This window comes from Hoplias malabaricus, chromosome 4 (genome assembly GCF_029633855.1).
Source record: "Hoplias malabaricus isolate fHopMal1 chromosome 4, fHopMal1.hap1, whole genome shotgun sequence".
Classification (NCBI taxonomy): Eukaryota; Metazoa; Chordata; class Actinopteri; order Characiformes; family Erythrinidae; genus Hoplias; species Hoplias malabaricus.
Window position 1 is genome coordinate 34,897,530 of NC_089803.1, and position 11,950 is coordinate 34,909,479.

Here is an 11,950-nt window from a genome sequence, read left to right on the forward strand (position 1 = left end):
CGTTTTCTTGAATTTATATGGTTTCAAATGTATTCAGTTGACACAGAGCTTACATCATCTGATAAAAGTCAAATAGAAATGCTTAAAAAAAAGATCCTAACTTTAATTAGACTTTTCCCTGAGTTTAGTAAAATAACATTAGGTAGTATAAAAACTCAAAGTAAAATGCTTGAAGCAATACTCTTCCTTCATGTCACCAGAAGGGGGCAGAAGACTACAGTAACAACGTGGTGGTTAGTCTCAGATCAGTTCACAATTCAAGTTCAAAATGGTAATGATGCATACGAAAAACGTGAAAAGGTTATTTGACCTGTTAAATTATGCTAAACATAAATTCACATTAAAATTATGCTGAACAAACAATGACTTTAATAATGCAATGGAGTAATAACTGTTAGGTGTTCTACAGTCTTTCAGCCTGAGCTCATATTCCCTTCATCTTCTTCATCATCATCATCTTCATCCAGACATTTCAGAACCGGTTTCTTCTTTCGCCTAGAATCACGCAGATTATTGACATTTTAATGAATAATTATCCAAGAAGAGAATTCCAACAGGTATTAGACTTTATTTGCCTCTTATGAAAATGCTTTTGAAATGAGTGTGGCCTGTATTTAATACTGTTTACCTGAGCTCACTCTGCAGGGCTGTGAGCTGGCTCTGAAGTTGCTCGTTGGTCTCCTGCTGCTCGTCCAGTTCCCTTTGGAGTTTCTTCTTACTATGCTCGAGTTTCTCAATTTCCTCTTCTGCCTCATCCAGCTGCCTTTTGAGTGATTTCAGTCGCAAAGTCAGCTGTAAAAAGCAGTTTAAATAGATCATGGCTCTACTAATGGAACATACATACACATGTACATCACTATAATCTGATAGCTTAGTAAGAGTACTATAAATGTGTCTTTATAAAAACAAAAACAAAACACTGATAACAGAGGAGCTCAACCTGAAATGTAAATTAGATGTAGGTTGTAAGCCTGTGCTTTAGGTTTATAAGACCTCTGTATGGTCTTTATTTTTACGTTTTGGGTGTGAACCGTGTTCTGGGTAAACAGTTGACTGGCTGTCACCTGGTCCCTCTGGTTTTGCAGAGTGAGTTGCTCATCGTTCACCTGCATGGTCATCTCCTTAATCTTCCTCTCCAGCTTGCGATTAGCCTGCTGCAGATTGTTATTGTCTCTGTTCATGAAATAAGGCACAAACATAAGAAACTCTAAAATGCATCAAAGGGTGCACAAGAAAAATTCCACATCCTCTGAAATCTAAATTGAAAGCCTCATTGTGGGCATGATAATGAAGGCCATATTTAAATAGATCAGCCCTGACATTTTTCATGTTTCTTCTGTATGTCTGTTTCTTTCATAAGATTGGACACATGAAATCTAATTATCAACTATGGTTCAAGTATCTAATCCAAAGTAAAAAAATAAAAAGACAATAATGTAAAAAAGCTTCTCAAAGCATTATAAGTTTGTGTATTACTACAGTCCTCAGTTTATTATCACACACCTCTCCTCTTCCAGAAGTCTCTCCTCTAGCTCCTGGATACGAAACTCCAGTTTGGACACAAGCCCTTCTTGACCTGACCTTTGAGAGCCTTCTAGGTGTGACACTCGACTCTTCAGATCTTTGTTCTAGACCAGAGTGAAAATTATAACAGTTATATATACAGCTTTACAGTGTGATAGAGCAGGCCATATTTGTACTTGTAGAGCACATATCCTGCATTATTCTAATAATACTTTATTTTGCCCTGAGTTAAATGTGTGTGGATTCATACAACAAGAAAATTCATAATTGCTTTTTTAAATAACCATTTTGCAAACTGTTTTTAGCTCTTTCTGTCATGAATCTAAAACATGTTAATGTTACAATTAACTGTAATTGTGCCTCATTTAAGAAATATTCTCGTCTTTAAAACCCATAAGATTAGCAAATATGAAAGAGCCTAACTGCTTTAGGCTGCATTGGCATACGTGTTTAAATGTTTTAGTGTTTAACATCTGGCATGACTAGAAATTTACATTCCATATATAGACGATATAGAATTGTGAGGAGTAGGAATTATTTAAAAAATGAACGCTGTTTACATACTAGATCAAAATAATTTTTGAAAACAGGAGAAAACTATAGTGATATAAGCTCTCAAATGGTAAAAGTACACATTATGCAATTTTTAGCTTCAGTGCAGGAAGCTGCTACAAATTTGTGAGTGGATTCAACTTAACAAAACCATTATGAGAAATGAGCAGATTATTATGGTCAATCTTTTGCATAGACTTGGAATTAGAATAATTACCTGTCTCTCCAAACTGATTTTGTCACACTCCAGATCCTGCCTAACAGCTCGCTCCTGCAGCAACTCTCCTCTTACCTGCTCTACCTGTCAGAGGTACACATAGGTAAACATACATACTCTTATGTAAGCAGTTCAGCAAAAAGTCAACTACCAGAGCAATCAAAACTATACAAAAAAAAAAAAAAAAACATGCTCCCACAGAAAAGTGAAGATTTCATTTTAAAGCATAGACTGAGAAAGAATTAACATCCTTTATAATCATTACAGACAGAGCTCCACTCATCAAACTTCAAGGTTTTAACTGAGGAGCTTTAGTTAGAGGACAACACTGAGTGGTTACCAAAAATAGCTATGGTCCCTACTCTTTGTTAGGTGGGGCGTAAATGGGGTCAGAGGCTTTGAATCCATTAGCTGCTGAACTCAGATCAGTTAGCAATTAACAAAATTTTTCCCCATGTTCTTCCTGTCTATTAGAATCAGACAAGACAGAAAAAAATGTGCCAGAGGGAAAATGAAAAACAGTAAAAACTAAAAAAAGGAGGGATTTCCACTTCTTAATCTGTTGTTGAATCAACCTATCTAGTGATATGTGAGCCTGTGTTTGTTCGTATAAAAACCAGTATTTCAGAGCTTATTTGCTGACTGTACTCTATTTTAAAAGCAAATACAAATTTTTAGTGAAGCATTTTGGCTCAGTTTGTGGTCACATGCTCTGTTCCTTGTGGATACTCAATGAAAAGTAATTTCAACGTTAGCTTAAGGTAAACCAACTTTTGTTTAGAAGACAGACTAGAGCTTTAGAAATATTTAAATCAATGATATATCAACACTCAGAATGGTTTGATGTGGGATGCTCTATTACAAAGAAACTTATCTCAGAATTGTTTGCAGCTTTGGTGACAGATGATTTCACTTAAAGATACCCCATTTAAAAGGGGACTGTATACGATTGTGGGGAAACACTGTTCTCTGGTTTGTTTACGTTCATAAGCTCCACGTCTTTTTAGATGGAATGGTAAGTTTGAGGAAAAAACAGATCTTGTTTGTACGTAGCTGAAGTTTAACTTGTCTTACATCTGAATTAGTCAATATGATGTATCTGAAGTGTTCAGGTCATTGATGTTTGTGGGTACAATCACACTATCTGAGTTTGCACCTGATCTCTGATTCTTTCCATTCTTTGCATCAGCGAGTCTCCACTGCTGCGTTCTTCAGTCAGAGCCTCCTGCAGCTGAGTCACACGTGTCTAAACACACCCAGATGTACATACATTGTAAAATCAGCCCACAGCAAAATAAGGTCAAATAAGCAAAATATGACCTTTTGCTTGTATGAAGTCATTGTTCTACTATTCTGTTGCCTTATTTTGCCATCAGATCAGAATACGACGACTGTGTGGGTGCATATGTGTTTGGCTATGTGAGTGCAGGTTCCTCTGTGTGGATGGGTGTGATAGTTCAGTATGCATAATGGTTAAATATATAACAAAGGCCCTCACATAAGTAATGTCACAAATTTAAATAGCTATGTACATAAAGTGCTGACTCTTGAGTATTTCTTCTGTCGTTGTACTTTATTTGATTTACATTCCTTAAAATACTTTGTACAACTGAAAAAAATTTGGTACAACTGTTCATTTCCAAATATATATATATATATATATATAAAAAAAAAGACTTTTAGACCCCACTGTGTGAGGGTGGTGAGTACCTCCATGGCTTTGACTTGTCTCTCTCTGTCGTCCTGTGTAATTTTGCTGCACTCCTGCAGCTCCTCCACTCTTTTCTCAAGCTGCTTACACTCTAACTCTGTTTGCTCCAACTCACGCTCACGCTGAGCCAACTCAGCCTCCAGTTCACACAGCTGAACACACACACAAAGATAACACTATTTTAATAACACACTCAAGTAATGAGCACAAAACTGTAGACAATGTAACATAAGTAATATTTACATACTTTCTGTAAACTCACATATTACTGGCTATTTCTAGTCATTTGCCAGTGAACATACTTTAGTATTATGAATCTCTCAGTAAGCAATCCTGTTTATTGTCTTTAAAACCAAACAGATTCCTCAATCCCTGATTGTTTACTATGCTCTTCTTCGCTCTACTTCATTTCATTTTCTTTGGAAGCAATGCAGTTATTTTACTCCCGGGTTCAATAATTGGTACCATATGGCTATTGTCTGACCACACCCGTGTATGTGTGTGAGTTCATCCAACACCTTTTTTTGACATTCTTGCGCAGCGTATGTGTGCTTCTCCAGTTCGGATTGTGTGTTGTCTAGCTGCATACGCAGAACATTGAGTTCCTTCAGGCTCTGATCTCTGACTTCATCCACTTGATCCTGCAATCTCTGAGTCTCTCTTTCTGAACCCATTAGCACTGCATTCATCTACAAAGACAGAGGAGGAAAGACTGGATGAGGCTGTGAGTGCAACGGTTTATATTATAAATATATATAAACAGACTTTTAATAAGAAAAAATTCTTTGGAATCACAGGGTCATGAGTAGTCTATAATAAAGTACTGAAACTGTCATTCAGTGATTTGAGTTTTTGAGTTACTTGATCCCACGGTCATCGATAGCCAAGAATCTAAGGGAGTATGGGCTATGCTCCCACATCTTCTATTACCCAGCACAATGCTAACCGTAATGACCATCTGTTACTCATATAAAAGACTGGGAATTTAGTGTTCCAAACGTTTTGAACTGTCAAATACTATTTCAAAACCTGTAGTTTGAAAAGATGTGGGGTGCTTCATAGCACTGAACTTTGTAGCAGTGTGTGGAAACACATGGGTAAAATGCATTTTAAAAAGTCAGTAGAATCAGACTTTTGGGTTTCAAGCATACAAAGGAACATACAAGGAATGTCTGAAGGTAAAAGAAACAGCAACTCTTTTTTGCACATAATTTCCTCTTACCTCTTCCTGCAGTTTCTCAAAGTCTCTGTCTTGCTTCCTCCTCTCATCTTCAAGCTCCTTCTTGCTCTTCCTAAGCTCCTCCACTTGTCTCACTTCCTCTTTCAATCTCTCCTTTAGCTGCCGATGCTCATGGTTTAGCTTGGTCAGTTCACTCTGCAAACAGGTAATGGATTTAAGTTCAACAACTGACCTTGTCTAATTCTGTAAAAGTCATGAAACAGATTTGAATACAATGGAGAAGCACAAAAGTCAACACACTGTCTTAAATTCTAGGCTATTTACAATAACCTGAAATGTAGAAATAAATTCAAGACTACAGGCTTGATTGTGAGCTGGATATATTCTATCAATGCAAGCCTGAATAAGTTGAGATTATTTGTAACAGAGGTTACAACAAAATAATGACAAAAACACAATGACAAAAAAACCTATGGCAAAAGGTTATGTCTTGTGTATAATATTTAAATGTGGCTATGGGTATAAAAGTATTTCGTGCACATTATGCCTCTGCAGGTCTAACCTGTGTGTCCTCCAGGTGTCTGGTCAAAGCTCTGTTAGCAGCACACATGTCCTCTTCTTGCTGTCTCACTTCTGAAAACTCCTCCTCAAGCCTCTGCTTTTCATCCTAGATAACACGATAATGTCCAAAAGGAGACACTCAGATAAGCAATGGGTTCAAAACAGATAATGAAATGACAAATTCTATATATGAGGTATCCCATTAAAACGCCATGGGCCTGAAGACCATATCAAATCCATCCGGGATGTTCTCTCTGTAAACTATGCTTATTTTAGTAAACGTTGGTTTAAGCAGGAATTCAGATTACTATTACCAAATGTACAAATATTGGTGCAGAACTGCACAGCTTGGAAATTTATAATGAACTAACATTATTTTCTTATACTTAGCCTCTTATTAACTTCTCTGTCTTTATTCATCGTCATCCTCATTTTCTCCCAAATATGTCTTCCCTCCTTCCTTACCATCAGTTCATCCAGATGTTCTCTGAGTTGAGTCTCTTGGTTCTTGGCCTGCCGTATGACGTTGCTGAGAGTGGTGATTTGGGACTCCAGGCTGTGAACCTGACTAAGAAGCAGCTCTTTAGCCCGGGTGAGCTCTTGGACCTGAGCCCTGTTCACTCCACCCTCAGCCTCTACCTCCAATTTCTCCTGACCCAGAGCTTCCACGTCCTGAGAGAGAGAGAAGACTCTGTCACTCATGGAAACCTATTTCTACATGTTACAAAGCAGGAAGTGCAGCAATGCTGAAGTCACAAATCCAATTATGGAACAGATTCAATTTGAGTAAGGGCACTGTAAATATGCTTGTTGTTCTAAAACATATCACATAAATACCATTTATTTGTTGAATGAACATATGCTGTATGTATAAACTGTCTCCAACTGAAAGTAAATCAAACCCTCAGGGTTTTAAATGCTTCATACTTGCCTCTTTCGTCTCTTCAATTGTATTGAGTAGCTTTTGCACCTCCTCCTTGTGTTGTTCTTTCAGAGTTTCTAGCTCCTGAGTATGGACTGAGATCTCTTCATCTAATGCACCTTTAAGGGCAGTGAGTTCCCTCTCCTTCCAGTGCAGCATTTCTTCCTGCTCCTCCTGCACATGCTGCAACTCCTGGAACTCCATTCGCAAATTGGCTAGCTCCTAACAGAAAAGAGAGAGTGAGAGAGAGAGTCCGAGTGAGAGAGAGAAGTAAAAGTAAAACCAGGCTTAAATATGAACATTATGTCATACTGTTTAGAATTAAGTAAAAAGATAAAAAGAGAAGGATTCACTTATTAGTCTCTTAGAGTCCCTCACCTGTAGAATGCTCTCTCTCTCCCCTTGCTCTGTGCTCTTGGTGTTGTCCAACTCATCATGCATCTCTGAGAGCTGCTGCTGCAAACCTTTCGCCTGAGCCCGGGTCTGCTCTCGCTCTCTCTTCATCTGTAAGAGTCTGATAAATACAAAACAGCACTGATGAGCAATAGTTAGGAAGGTCACAGCATCTGAATAAATGAATCCAAAAACAAATATGTAAACCATGACAAATAAAACTGCTTTATCTCCTAAGCTTAGTCTGGCTTAAAAAGGCTTACTTTTCCAGCGAGTCTTGTAGCTCTTTCTCCATGTCAGTGAGTCGCTGGCGGAGTGACACTTGCTCCTGTTCACTCCTACTTAACTTGTCCTGCAGCCTCTTCAGTTCCTCTGTGCTCTTCTCATTGGCTTCTGACAAGCTCTCTCGGTTCTGTGAAGAAATATACATAAATATATATAAAAAACATTCTAGCATTTAGTACTTGTTTGAATTAGGGCCAAAACTTCACAATTGTATCTTCATGCATTTTGGATTAAATTGACTATTATTGTTATTTGCCCTTTTCTTCAGGCCAAATTACCTTAATTTCCTCCACCAACTGCTGTTTCAGCTTAGTAACCTCACTTTCCAGTGCTGCTTTTTTGTCCTGGAGCTCTTTTACTTTATCCACTGTGTTAGAGAGCTAAACACAAAACACAATGTATTAACAATTATTTAATCAGGCATCAATAAAAGTATATTTTTGAGACAACTAGAATCAAAAAGCTTCTGTGCAATAACCTAGCACACACAGGTTTAATTCTAGAGCAATTGTTCTGCTTGTTTTCTAAAGGTTGTAAAATCCCTGAGTATTGATCTGTCAGTGATAGCCTCAGCCCTCACCTCCTCCACATTCTGGACAGCACACGACCTCAACATCTGGACCTTCTCAAAAAGCAGATTCACCTTCTGCCTGGTGATGTCATCACTCTCACCACTCCTGTAAACCAATGTGCAAGTACATGGCTAAACACTGAAATCAAGATGTTGTTTGCTATTATTAAACATAATATTTAGCTTTTTAGAAAGACCTAGACTACTGGTGCTTAAAGGACATTGAGTCTAATATTTGTAACTGTACAATACTATCTAGATGGGAAATTGAAATCTTCCACTCATTGTAGTGATTAATTCTTATAGCTTGCTTTTTTTTTATTTGAGAGATTTAGAGCACTCTTCCAGATCTCTCCAATCTAAATTACCTCTAGGAGTTCAACTGTTAACATGGGGCTTTTAGATTTGGGCTTGACATTGCTACATTCCATAGCCTGGGACTTTTGAGCCCAGCCAGCTGAAATAACATCATGTTATCTGAGGATTATTGAAGAGCATAGCTCTCCACAACTTTCATCATCAAAAGATTCAGACTAGGCTTTAAAGCTTAGCGGAAAGGGATTTTCACAAGATAAAAACCACCAGTTCACTGCCCGATCTATCTTATAAATCTGACTGCATTTACTAATGTGATTTTTGGGATATTTATATTCTTACCCTTCTTTGAGATAGTTGAACAGCATTAGTTTAGTGACATCTTCATCTGGCTGCTCTAGAAGCTCCCGCTGTCCTTTCAAAATATCAGGGGTAACCTTATTCACGAACAGATAACAATGTACATAAAAGCTTGTTTTGAAGCAAGAATCAATTATTTATTTGCCAGACTGTAAGAAATCTACAGATAACCATTAAGAATAAAGTTAGTCAAGACAGTGTCCGTGTATTATAAACCTGGTATCACATGCAAAATCCGTGAATATACTGCATAGCTATAATTTTATACACACTGGAGCTAGACGATAACAAACCTGCAATTTGTTATAAGCAAACAATAGCTTACCTGGGCCTCCCTCTCTGGGATTGAGTGCTCAGCACCCTGATGAAAACATCTGGAGAGATTTCCCCTCTCCATTCTATGAACAACTCTTCTTAATCTTGATGGCTTTACCACTCCCTTCTGCTGTTCTTCAAACTGAGTTTCAGTTAGAGATTTAATATTGTCCTCATATATGCTCTCTCTTGTCTTTTGCCTTGGTAGGGTGTCATATTGTGTGGAGGCTGGCGAGGCACCTGTTTCCTCACCTTCCTCATCCATCTCCCATACTCCTGCAGTAATTGGACTTGTTCTGGAAGACTCTCCAAGACTTTGTGACCGTCGCTTATCCTTAAAGACCATTTGGTTCCTGTGTCTAACTCTACCCATCCTTTGTCTGTGATCATCGCCACGGTCAGGTACGGATAGCCTACAGACGATGTGTGATGGGCGGCTAGGTACACTTTCTGCTGCTGGATTTTGAGTCCTTTCCATCCCTGCCCCAGGCAAGGGGATCCTGGCTCTTTTAACTGTTACAGTAGATGCATGGGCATGCGGAGAGTTTGTGCTATAATGTTTTGGGTCAGAGTCAGCCATATTATTAGCATGGTGGTGAAAGCCTTGTAGATCCAGATTATTGGTCCTGGGATCATATGGTTGGAGGAGCTCAGGGTGTCTCTGGTAGTTTAGTAAGGGAGAGCCTGGGTTTTTAGTGAACACTGGAACCTCTGGAGAAGTGGTGTGAATCTGCCTTATTGACCTGTGATCTATTACAGGGCTTGGGACACTTGAGCCTCGACCATTCATGGTTGAAACATACTCTTGGTAGGGCTGATCGACATAGAAGACATCTGGATACGCAGGAGGTTGTGAGGATGTGCCCTGCCCATTAAGAACCACATATGGACGGCCATGTATGCCCTGTACCTGTACCCTCACCCCAAACGACTCTGGTCCACCAGTATGAGAGGCCTGCGTTTGTTCATGTCGATGACCACCCTGGTGTCCTTCCTGAAGCCCACCGTTTCCATGCAGTTCCACTTTCTGTTTCTTTGTGGGATCCTCCATGATATAAGAGATGCTGAAAAACAATGAATAGGCTCAGCCTCATTTCATATCACATTGTGTGTGCATCTATTTCTAACCAGACTGACACAGAACAATAGCAACCACTGACAAAGTTTTACATCATCTTGTTGAACAATAGTACAGCTTTACTATGTCATCCAGCTGCACTTACATACAACAAAACGAGAGGAGAGAAACCAAGCAGTGCTCCAACTCTGAGATCTAGTTGGACACAAATACTCTTGTACTTTAACAGTGTGCTATTGTTTCAAGCTCCTTCAGTCAACTTCAGTCCTCATCAGTACTGAATTGGATCTGTCTAAGAAAAAAAAGAGCCTGAGTCAGGTTTTTTTCACTAGTATTCGGATGCTATTAAATGGGAATTCCTTGTAATTCATTTGTTAATTTAAATCAACTCATTAAAATTGCATGTATGCTACATTGTAAAAAAATAAATAAATAAAATAACCGGAATTAAGCTGTAATTCTTTCCAACAATTTGCTTGAGACAATACTTCACTAAAGATTTGGCCCTTCATTTATTCCACTGAAAATGGAAGTATGCAGGGTGCTACAAGGCAAAATAACAGTTTCCTCTACTTTTTGATAATGACTTATTGTCATTATCAACATCATTTATACGGATATACCTGCATTAATATCTATAAAGGCTTATTCCAGTACTGCTTCAGTCAATCTCAGCAAACTAAATGTTATAATGCCTGCTCAAATAAGACTTATTATATGTGTCATGTCGTGTGTCATAAAAAATAGCTTTATGAATAATAAGTTTCTACCAGTGATACATTCCACAAAAAAAATCACTCCGAATGTTTTAGTTTTATCTACCGTTGTATAAATAATTGTGATTTTTTACATTTCCTGATCATTTTTGCAATTGCATTAACTATTTATGTGGAAATGCAATATTTTTCTGTAAAAGAGGGTCAGGGCCAGTTCATTTAACCAAGAAGTAACAAGGAGGTCTGGCTTTAATTTTGTGTTGTATATTTCACTGCTTGGCTGTCTCAAGTTGGTCTAATTCTGTCTAACTGTTATATAGCTATAAATATGAAGCCACTGTTCTAGATAGTGTATGCTATTATTAAATCTGGAATATTTGCAACTTACAAACATCCATTTGAATATTAAAAACATCTTATTTAAACCATGAAACTATGCAAAATAGAGAGACATTTAAAAAAATATATTGGAATTCCCCATTAATGTATTTAAAAACACACATTTAGGAGTGATGTTCCCTAGTCCTGTTGTAGGTTGTTCCCCTATTATCTCAAATTCCCATCAGCGAAGAAAAAAAATGACTTACCTTATATTCGTCTAGCTTTAATCACACCTGTTACAAAAGGACCGACAGCACTGACCTGTCCGTGGTCATGTGAAGTGTCTCTCACAGGTGGGTTACATTTCACGGAGTTTGCAGGACGTTTGACATGAGAAAATGAACAGCTCCGATGACTCAGTATTTCACACACATATGTCAGCAAAATAAAAGTCGGGGAGAGGCTTTGTGGTGATATCCTGTGTCCTTATACCCGCCTATAATGGTTTTACAGAGCTGGTTGATTCCTACGGGTTTTCTGAAGTCTTTTTTTCGCGGTGTTAGCAGTTACTTTTCCCTCTACACTTTCCTCGCGTTCAGCGAGGCGGAGATAACGGCGGCGAAAAAAGTGCAGAAATTAACTCACCAGTGTTAAACTCAGCTTCAGAGACTCCGAACACGGTTAGGGACCGTGGTCTCCTCTAGAGGACCTTACTCATGGTCAGGTTTATCGAGTTCAGGGCTGCGAGAAAGTCTGAGCTGCAGAGCGAGGGAGTCCTCCTCAACTGATGACACTCCTACAAGTTTCATACGCAGGACCTCGAACGGCCAACAGGAGACGCTCTCTCTCTCTCTCTCTCTCTCTAACTCTAACTCTAACTCTAACTCTCTCTCTCTCTCTCTCTCTCTCTCTCTCTAACTCTAACTCTC

The 11,950-nt window shown here is 38.5% G+C and overlaps 1 protein-coding gene across 3 annotated transcripts; it reads right to left on the bottom strand.

The window, feature by feature from the left end:
* Positions 1-10: 10 nt before the first annotated feature.
* On the bottom strand, positions 11-11,822 carry LOC136693874 (cingulin-like protein 1). Of its 3 annotated transcripts, none has more exons than XM_066667096.1 (19): positions 11,667-11,822; positions 8,917-9,970; positions 8,574-8,668; positions 7,926-8,022; positions 7,624-7,725; positions 7,324-7,472; positions 7,046-7,181; positions 6,677-6,889; positions 6,211-6,417; positions 5,747-5,851; positions 5,227-5,379; positions 4,523-4,693; positions 4,004-4,156; positions 3,450-3,539; positions 2,294-2,377; positions 1,504-1,628; positions 1,107-1,173; positions 629-792; positions 11-495 (listed from the first exon to the last, which is right to left on the bottom strand). In XM_066667096.1, the coding sequence occupies exons 2-19, from the start codon at positions 9,955-9,957 to the stop codon at positions 414-416; spliced, it is 3,234 nt and encodes a 1,077-aa protein (XP_066523193.1). In that variant the 5' UTR covers positions 9,958-9,970; positions 11,667-11,822; the 3' UTR covers positions 11-413. The 3 variants fall into 3 exon arrangements, with proteins under 3 accessions (XP_066523193.1, XP_066523192.1, XP_066523191.1); XM_066667095.1 differs by having other exon boundaries at positions 13-495; positions 1,065-1,173; positions 8,574-8,641; XM_066667094.1 differs by having other exon boundaries at positions 14-495; positions 1,065-1,173.
* Between the last annotated feature and the right edge of the window lie 128 nt (positions 11,823-11,950).

Excerpts from the sequence above, each read along its gene's own strand:
- LOC136693874 (XM_066667094.1), bottom strand. The coding sequence starts at position 9,957 with ATGGAGGATCCCACAAAGAAACAGAAAGTGGAACTGCATGGAAACGGT. Across the intron at positions 5,380-5,746 it reads GACACCTGGAGGACACACAG|AGTGAACTGACCAAGCTAAA; the intron begins GTTAGACCTGCA and ends ACCTGTTTGCAG. Across the intron at positions 1,629-2,293 it reads AAATCAGTTTGGAGAGACAG|AACAAAGATCTGAAGAGTCG; the intron begins GTAATTATTCTA and ends ACTCTGGTCTAG.